The sequence below is a fragment of the Atta cephalotes genome, assembly GCF_000143395.1.
Source record: "Atta cephalotes unplaced genomic scaffold scaffold00006, whole genome shotgun sequence".
Classification (NCBI taxonomy): domain Eukaryota; kingdom Metazoa; phylum Arthropoda; class Insecta; order Hymenoptera; family Formicidae; genus Atta; species Atta cephalotes.
Window position 1 is genome coordinate 5,304,566 of NW_012130070.1, and position 10,936 is coordinate 5,315,501.

Genomic DNA, 10,936 nt, shown 5'->3' on the forward strand with positions numbered 1-10,936 from the left:
TTTTCTTCTTAATCATCACAGGCACTTTCTTTTCCACGGTTACGATAGTCTTTTCATTTGGTTTATCCCAACTAGTGGGGCCATTCACTTCTTGAGAATTTTCTCCAAATATCCATCGAATCTTTGATATCGATTTTACTGAACCATGCATGAAAATCTCGATCTCTCATGTGTTGAGACGCAAATGTTGGGTCTCCTGAATATTTGCTCCAATCATCCGCGTCTTCTTTTGATTTTTCTTCATTGTCCACCAATTCGTATTCGTCACTGTAATCGTTGTCTTCTTTCTTGTCCTTGGGCGAATCTTTTCTAATGTTGGAATAAAACTCACGGACAAGTTTGGATTCCGTCGTAGTATTTCCACCATCAAGAGCCTTTTCCACTGCCCTCTCGGCTGCCCTTTCGGCTGCCTTTTTTACTGCGAGCTCAGCAGTCTTCTCGAGTTCCTCTTTGCGACTAGCTGACGATGTAAGAGCAATTCCGAGACAAAGAAATGCTATTAGACACTCCCGCTATTTAAAGAAATTTATTATTAATAAAAATATTTAAAATGTGTTTTTTTAATATGTTTAATATGTTTAATATATTGCGAATATTTCTAATTTAATATTGATAAAATAAATTTAAATTTCTTTATATCAAATTAAAATTTAAATTTAGCTCTCCAGTAGTATAGATAATTCCAAAATCTATATACAGCTTATTAATTTATAAAAGAAGTATTTCGAAAGAAATTTATTGTAAAAGAAGAAATAATATTATAATATTAAAATAATATAAAATAAATCAAATAAAAAATCAAAATACTTGATGTCCCATGATATCTTTGCAAGACGATAGATCAATTTATATTAAATCTAAATGGAAAAGTATCCTACTATTATTTATACACCGTAGACGACTTTCGCCGGTTCAACTAACTGAACTTTTATAGCCTTGCAATTTATTCGTGATAATTATCCACGCTTAAATGATCATTATTGTTTTGCGGCGTTACTTAGCTATGAACGCCGTTCATTCATTAAGAACCATGCTACTTACTTTAAAGCAGCACGCAAAACGTACAAGCAATTTAAATCATGACCTATTTTCTCAAGAAAAATGCAAAAATTTTCACGAAAATTTTGTGTGTTCAACTGTTGTATATGGAATAGTTTCAAGATTTCTTATTTATAATATTTATCTGTAATAATATCAAAATTATTGTTATTTTTTTTACAACGTAAAATATATTATTTAGTATTTAACTTGCAATAACAGTTTTTTATTATGGACAATTATTTATTATTTAAAAAAATGTTTACAATAGTTTGTTTTTTAATATTAAATCTTTATACACGCAATGCTTGGGAAAAATTTAATTAAAAAATGTAATATAAAAATAAGAATATGAATCAGATTTAATAAAAGAATCATCAGATTTAATAAAAGAATAAAACTTCAAAATTCTACGAAATAAAGTTATTTATCTTTTGACGGAAATACGTTGCCACTTTTACACACAATGCCTGCGTTCTAGTTCATTAAAAAGATTTAGAAAAGAATACCGGATTAGTTATGCTATTTATGAGTAGCGAATAGACACTTTCTATGTCGAATCGTAAAACGAAATAATTCTTCCTTCCCAGAATATTGAATGATATTTTTCAATAAGGAGTAATCTTCTGGCGTTTTTCTCATCTTTTGCTGCATGAATTTCCGTAACAATTATAAGTGAAAATAATAATAAAAATAAATCAAATAAGAGAAAGAATCCTATTTTCGATCAAAATGTATCAAATCAAATTTGCAAATACATTTTTAATTCTATAAATTGCGAACCGATTAGATTTGTCGAATTGAAATGTAATTATAAACTGAAGTTGGAAATAATATATAAATTACATGTATAATGTTCAATGTTGAAAGACTCATATTTTAAGCTACTCTACAATATTCTGAAAGCATTTTTCCATCATCAATTTATGTGCTGCAAAAAGTATAGACATTCGAAATGCATTCCTTTAACTAGAGACAAATAAAATGCTTTTGTTTAACGTAATTAGAAATAGCAATTTTGCTTTACAGCTTATTAATTGGCAAATTGTTATTTTCTGTAAGGCGTGTGATTTCTTTGTGGCTTTTTTCTCGTTTTCGGAAAATTAAATTTCGGCTTTCAAATACATTTTGAAAGCCTACTCCTCAAATTGTATATTAATTTACTTTATACTTAATAATTACTATATTATTTGTGGGAATAATTTAATAGTTTGTGGATCTATTGTATTAAATCAATTATAAATGCAATCATCATTTCTATTATAAGCAATGTGCGTTTATGCGTATCACATTTGTGCGATACGATCGATACTTTCTTTTATAATAAATTAAGTAACTCGAATGAATTTCCCAGGACTAGTACCGGTGAAACCAAATCAGTGTAAAAGTGCTCTCCACATATCTTGCCTTCTCGAAGTTGCACTTTCCCGCTTTAGCAGTTATATTAATCACTTAACTCTTATATTTATACGCGCTTCTCGAAACTTTCTTCTGATATTTCCCGGAGATATATATGAACGAAGGAAAAAAGGAAAAATCTCCTTCGTCATTCGGCAACAGTTCCAATACGTTTATTCATTTAATTTTATCTCGCTGATATTATAACTATATAAAAAAACATATCATGCTAAAATGTTTGTCTTATTTTCAATAATAATAACAACAATAATAATAATAATAATAATAATAATGCATCAAATGTACGTAATGTAATAATCAATCAAATGTACGTAAATTAAACTGAACAGTATCTTTACAACACGGAAGAATCTGAGTGAAATCGTAACATACGCCGCTTTGGATACTTATTACGCGAACTATAATCATTTATTTCGTAAAGTTTGCACCCGCCATAAAGAAAAGCATAAAGTGATATAAGAGCGACGTTAATCGTAATTACCTCGCGTGCAAGTACATTAACTGCTTCTATTCCGCACCTGGAAGTATTCTGCAAAGAGTTTAGGATATACAGATTTGGATGTGTCTTTCTCCATGTGTAATATACTTGTCAATATTAATCGTCAGAGTGAAAGTTGCGAAAGATTATAAATTTAAATCCTATATTCAAAGCAGCGAAAAATAATTTGACTTTTATAATAAAAGAAAATGATACCGTTTCTCTAATAAATAAATAACATATTGTGTCATTGTGTAGTATTATCATTGAAATAATAAAAATTACAATTGCATCGTAAATCAATCAAATGTACGCAAATTATAACATATACGCACATATGTTATATCTTACTATGTCTACAGTAGTTTCTATCGAAGAACTCAGTTGAAATCAATCTTGAAATATGATACAGTAATTAAATCTTGAAATTTGATCTTTGTTACGTCATGTTTACAATCATGATTTAATGGAGGCAGTACAATCAGATAAAATTTTTTTTCTTGAAACACAACTTTTATTGCTCATAATTTAATAATAGATAATTGAAATAATCAATCGAATATAGATGCAGGGAAGATCGGAGCTAACACCTTTTGAAAAAGCAGCTGTAATTTTGAATCCACATATTATTAGAATATATTGCTTTTTGTAAGTAATAGTATGATCATTTATTTAATACGCAAGAATTTTTATTTAATAAGCAAGGATTTTTTTTTAAATCAGTTATAGGTTTTCGGCAAGACATTATTTCTGAAAAGAGTGTCATATTAATTTTTACCCCGCATTTGGAGCAAGAATAAAACAGTTTAGGAGTAGCTATTGACATACGAGACATATATTAACATTAATTATTTATATTTTATATATAATCACATCATTTAAATAACCTCAAATAGATAAAAATTCATATATATATATATATATCTATTATAGGTTATTTAACTGATGTAATTATATACAAAACAATTATTTGCTTATAACAAAAACAATAAAGATTGTAGCACACAATTATTCATTAAATATATAGTAATTTTTTTTTATTTAATTATAAAGATTATACGTTTCGCGGGTCCAGATCCATTCTTGGAATGTTTCGTGAGTTCACTTCATCAGGGCGAGGAGCAGCCTGATAACAAAATAAGCGTACGAAAATTTTAGATTACCTGACTAAAAAGCGTACATGCATCACCTTCTGGCACAACATCTAACAGGACAATGCGTGTCCTTGGCTAGTGTAGAATGTTATATAGAACAAAGAAAATATTAACTGGAATATCTAAAGTATTTTCAAAGAGTATTTTCAAAAATTGAACATTAATATTTACACCTATTAATTATAGATTTTTCCTATGTTAGAACATATAATATTAATAGTTAATAATTTTTTAATCTTGCAACACTTTTAGTGATTAATTAACTCCCATTATTAGTAATTGTACACTTTGTAAATTAAATTATAATAATAATTACTTAAAATTAATTAAACTTAATTAAAAGAAGTAAATAACATAAATTTAATTTTATTAAATTACTCTAAACTTATGTAAATAAATAATTATTTTTAATAAAAAATTGTTCTTATGTAATCCCAAATTTCGATTTAAAATTTAATATCCTTTCGTTGGATTTAATGTAGTTAATCCTAATTCTTGTTTCTATAATTATTGTTTCTATAATTAACAGCTGTCAATTAACAGTCTCACCAGAATGAATTAACAAGTAAAAAAGATAATTTGATTAGCTAAAATGATAAAATTAATTGAAAGTTACAATTAACTTTTGCGATACGTTCAACCACTAAAATCTCTTTCTGTCATAGTTTCAATATCTAATCGAGTTCACTTTCGTCTCAATTAAAACTCAAATGATGTAATATGTAATTGAAATATGTAATTGATCTGTGCAAAATACAACAGCTAACTGCGGAACCATGATTGTTTGACTAAGGAATATCTGTTCTTTTCTGTAATACTATAAAAAGCAGTTGATTGCACATAAATATTCACATATAATATATGGTAAATTTTTTAATTAACCACAATAAATGACGTTATGACATTAGATTGCATGTGAATCACAACTAAGTAACATAACAATATGTGATTAAAGTTTGAAGTTTTCGTGAAGCGAAAATTAAGTATATTTAGTAAACCCAAACTAAATAGACAGACAATTGACGATCACTCATATGTACATGTAATCAAATTTTTTTATGTTTGTTCAGGCATTTGAAGCTAAAATCTTAAAGTGCGAAAATAATGCCTGAGACCAATAACAATTAAAAAAAAATAGATATATATATATACTCTGTTCAAGAGAGAATAACTTCGGTTTGCGCAGGCAATGTAACGCTGTATATATGAAGACTTGCGCAAAACGGACGAGTTTTTGTTCGATCCGAGGTCATTCTCTCGTTGAACGGAGTATATAATAATATTGATCGTCAATTGTCTGTTTGTTTAGTTTGAGCTTACTTTTCGCTCCACAAACGCTCCAAACTTCAATCACATACGAAAAGTCCTTATCAATCTGTACTGGATTCTAGTATTTAAAATATTTCGGTGTGAATATTCTATACACATATCCAGTTCTGTAAATTAGCCAAATTAATTTTCGATTTTTTAAAACGCAATCTTAAACTGAAACTGGGATAATAATATCACAAATTAAATTGCAAGCAATTTAATTAAATTTATTTTAATTATTTTTTAATTATTTTTTAAATCCTTTTTTACTCGTTAAGTTTTCTCAGTAAACCTGTTAATTGACGGTTATTATAGAAACAAGAATTAAGATTAATTATCTTAAATTTAACGGAAAGATATTAATTTTTAAATCGAAATGTGGAATTAGGTCGGAGTAATTTTTTATTAAAGACAATTGTTTATTTTCACAACGTTACAATAATAGTGCCGAGACACTACCGTGTCTTCAGATTTACAGTAACAATATGAGGAAGACTATAATTCCGTCAAAATATGCCGAGTGCAATAACAATACATATATTGTAAATACATATATTGTAAAGATAGCATATAAACATGCGCATTCAGGAGTAAAAATTTCATATTATTTAAATAAATATCTATCTTAAGAGAAAGCAATACAGATGCTTTTTTACTCTATTATATTAAATTATTAGCCTTGTATTAAAAGGCTGAACTTAATCTTACTTTTTTGCAATACGTTCAACGCTTCTAAATCTTATATTTTTTCGATTATTATTCAAACCGAAAAATGTCATGCTCAAAGTACGAAGACTCTGACAGCTACATTGTCATTTATGTCTAATAATAATTCATTTCTATGAAACTACATCTTTTACATCTATCAGTGTTCGATATCTTCTTCTATTGGCACCGCGACCGGTAGCTTAATCGGATAGGGAACGGATTTTTCGTAGTGATACTCGACTGGTTTGCTCACATGAATCGGTACAGGCCTCTCTATCGGTATCTTTACTGGTACGGGAACGAACTTCTCTACGATATACGGTACATTTTTCTCGACCAAATATGGCTCTGGTACCGGAACATTTACTTTGACCGGCACTGGATGGTCTACCAGAACTGGTACTGGTCGTTCCACCTTTACTTCAATCGGAACCGGCACCGGCTTCTCAACGGGATACGGAACCGGCTTCGCGATTGCTACCGGATATGGTTTTGGTACCGGAACCGGTACCGGTTTGTCTACCGTGATCTTTACAGGGTAATGAATGATTTTTTCGACCGGATAGGGCTGAGGTACACGTATCGGTATCTTCACCGGCACCGGTACTTTTCGTTCTACAGGGAATGGTTTCGGTACTGGGATCTTTACTTCATAATGTATCTTTCTCTCGATGGGATATGGTTTTGGGACATACACCTTGACCGGAACAGGACGATCCACCTGTACTTTAACCGGATATGGAACCTCTTTGACGACCGGCACCGGCTGTGGAATTTTAACAGGAACTTTGACAAAGACCTTTACGGGATACGGTATTTTCTTCTCGATCGCGTAGGGCTGCGGAATTGGCACTTTAATCGGATACATTATTCTTTTGATCACAGGATATCGGACAGTTTTTTCTACAGGATACGGTATTGCGATTTTCTTTACGATCGTAACAGTTTTATCGTCGTTTTCTGGTACTTGGTAATTATGTACGCTTTGTTCACTGTCTCCTCCGCTATTCAATAATTCATCAAAGTTTTTTTCGTATCCATATTCAAGCTCACGTTTAAAATGTTGAACGTGAGATCCTGAAACTAAATAATTATTTCTCGAATTAAGTTTAGTTTAATAAATCTTATATAATAGATTTTTTTATAATGTCAATAAACAAATGTGTTATCTTTTACATTGTAAATTTTCTAATAAATCTTATATAATAGATTTTTTTATAATGTCAATAAACAAATGTGTTATCTTTTACATTGTAAATTTTATTAAATAAACTTTATTAAAATACTTACTATCTTTAGATTCCTGTTGTTCAGTTCTGAGTACATTTGTGTTGTGAATATTTCCTTCTGCGATATAATTGGCTCTATTTTGTGTTGTGTGAAAAGGCATAATTTGACGAATATATCGTGTTGTGGGAAAATGATCATACTTATATATGCGTCTATCATAGCTGTGAATAGGAAAACTCATTGCAGTGGCCATAAAGAGTGGCAATAAAAACCTTGTATATTTCTGCAAACAAAATCCGATTTTATAAATTTCTTCCGCATTTTTAAATAAAAATTATTTAAAATATTCCTGCATCACTCATATTTCCAATTTTTAAAGAATTTTTAAATGTTACCTTTTAAAGGGGAAAGTTACGTTTGTCATATTTTAATACATATAAATTATTTGCATAATATACAAACAATATAAATAATATAAATAAATTATTTTTAATATTTCTATTAAATAAATAAAAAAAATTAATTATATTTTTTTCTAGAAATTATTAAATTTAAAATATGCAACAAGCAAACACATTTATATTACATTTTATTTAATCATTTCTATACAAAGAAAAGTTTAAAATAGGAAATTTTTCTTATTCTTAAAATTTTCTTATTCTTTTTTTGATTTTCTGAAATAATTAATTCAATTGTTTTAACATAATTATAGGTTTCAATATATATAAATTTATATTTTATAAAAATAATATTACAAAGTTGTGAAAAAAAAATGAAAAATAATAAAATTATAATAAAAAATTATTTGCCCTTTGTTGCACTTTAACGAAATTTTCACATAAACATTATTTTTGCTAATACGAACACACCATTTAAGAAGAAAATTTATATAATATATAACACTATTTAATTTTCAACACTCGACACAGCACTGAATGTTCTAATAGCATAAAAGGTACCCTATTTCTCATCTTGAATGAAATGATAGAACGATCTTCTCTCTAGAGACAATTTCTTCTTTCTTCGAGCACGTTGCTCGAGTTAACAGTAAATAGATCAGTCGTACACTTTTACCATCTTATATATGTTGCTTCCAGAGGCGTGTTACTGATTTAGAGGCTGTGCACGCGATGTCTTCTTCAAGAGGGGATGGATCACTTTCGCGTTTCATTATATTCGCAAGACGAAAGTGAAAATTTTTTGCAACAAGAATTATCTAGAAAAGCACATACTAATTTTAATGCTTGTAAAGAGAAATGTGTATAATGTGTGAAAATTGGTTAATATATATCTGTAAAGAGAATGACATTGTTTCGATGACAAAAACTATTCACTTTTTTACTAGAACGTTGACGTTTTCCCACACTGTTTCTTGATCGTGATGATCTTGAGTTGTTATCGCATTTATTATATGTATACAAAATAAAAAATATATATATTTATTATTTAAAAACATGAATAAAGGAAGAAGAATAAGAATCAAACATAAAATTAAAAAATATAATTTTAAAAAATTATATATTTTTCTATCTAATAAAAATATTTAATCCAATAAAAATGATTTTTTAGAAATCTGATAGCAATCTGAAGTGATAAATCTTTAATATACCAATTACATAAATTGTACTACACAACTACGATCCTTATCATTATTAAGCTTTATGTTACTTGTTTGGATGCATGACGACGTCTTTACTGCCGGAAACATAACTGGTCAGTTAAAAACATAAATATGACTATAAATCCGGTGAAGTAAACTTCCCCGCTACGCATCGCCGCTTCGCTAAGATAAGCTGTCATACACAGAAAGTGGAAAGTGTCAAAGACCTTTTCACGTTGACGCGATTATGGAAACTTGCTCAGAGAGACTGGACAACTTGTTCCACGGTGATCGCTAAAAATATATTTATCAGCACTCCTTCAAAAATCATAATTGACAGCGCATATTGATAAGCGCATAAATTAAGAGGCGTAGTGAATTTTGCAATTATTTGGTGAACATACTCTGATTAATTTCAAATTATATAAACGATTATACAAATACAAACTACATTTACTTTTACTTAAGAGCAAGAGAATTATCTAATATCGATATTAATAAAATTATATAAACCATTTTCTTAATGCTTGAGCTTGCTTCTTATTGAATTACTTATTGAACCATTAATATATATATATATATATATATATATATAGTATCTGTCTTTTGTTTGTTATCTGAAATATCGCGCGATAATAAGGAGAACATCAATTATGTAGCCACGTAAAATTATGTAGTAAATTATAGTAGTTATATAGATTTTGATCTGTACAAGAGATAAAAAAGAAATAACAGTAGTAAAATAGCGCGACATTGCAATGAGATCGCATTTTAATGTAATCGCATATGAGTAATTCGATTATATGAGGAGAAAATGGCCTCATTGTTTCACATTGTGCACACATCGTTTTATATTTTACAAATTTCGCGGGCATGATTCGATTTTCATTCATTATCGCCTTTCATCGCGTTCGCATGTCAAATATTTGACGCTCGAAAGCAAGCGTTTATCGCGATAATTAGTCGTGCAGTCCACACGTCATTACCCGCGATTTCGCGAACATCATTTGCGAATTTTTCATGATGGTTCGCAAAAACGGAGAGAGAGTTTTGGTCAATCAGACGGATCTTTTATCAAAGATGCACAAGCTGGGAGAAAACGCAGCGCGTTGCTTTCAAATCTGATTAACATTTTAAGGCGAGATTGCAATTCAACACTTTTTCGCACGATAACAATGTCATCAAAATTCTTGGGAATAAGCATCTTCCTTAGAAAATTTATTGTATTCGTCTCGAAGACGAGGAAGTTGAGAGCGGAAGTGCGAACGGAGCGCTTTGAAGTTGCAATGCTTCACGCTTCCGGATATCTAAATTATGACATAAATACACAAGATTCGTCAAGCGATAAAATGAAGGAAGAAACGTATTAGCGCACGCAAATACGAACGTAATAAGAATAAATTTATTGGAATCTCTGCTTAGGACTTAGAATACGTTTTTTAAATCACGTGTTGACGTAGCAATCACTATAATAATAATAATTTCCAATCTCACACACGTATAATGGCCGTCTAGTTGAGAAATCAGTCTTGTGAGACTAATCATAGGGTAATAATTTATATTTCAATATATTTTTTCAATTATGTACTTTCAATTTACATGCCGCGCTTAAACTCTCAGTTCTTTCGATTTATGCCTGAAAACATTCGCCACTAACATCAACAACTTATTTACTAGAATAAAAGAGAAGATGATTCGTAAATCAATGATTCGTAACTTATTAAATGCGATATTTGCGGATTAAAGCAAATAAGCTTCGCGCGTAAATCTACCTTCATAATTAATATTTTCTTAATAACGGCGGAACTACATATTCGTATGCTCGTAAACTTTCTTCTAACATCTTTAATATATAAATTTTGCCTTCACTCTCAAGATCGTTACGTTATTAGATATGTACTTTCTAGCGCAAATAAGGCAGTAAAATAGCAGAGAAAAAATAACAAAGGAAACGTTTTAATTTTATATATATATATATATATATATATATATATATAT

The 10,936-nt window shown here is 29.2% G+C and overlaps 2 protein-coding genes across 2 annotated transcripts in view; one reads left to right on the plus strand and one right to left on the minus strand.

The window, feature by feature from the left end:
* LOC105626741 (angiotensin-converting enzyme) overlaps positions 1–10,936 on the plus strand; it is a 61,098-nt gene that overhangs the window by 19,786 nt on the left and 30,376 nt on the right. The window lies entirely within an intron of this gene.
* On the minus strand, positions 6,266–7,591 carry LOC105626740 (proline-rich protein 4-like). The gene is made up of 2 exons (XM_012208033.1): positions 7,399–7,591; positions 6,266–7,191 (listed from the first exon to the last, which is right to left on the minus strand). Exons 1-2 carry the CDS (start codon positions 7,589–7,591, stop codon positions 6,266–6,268), a joined length of 1,119 nt encoding a protein of 372 aa, XP_012063423.1.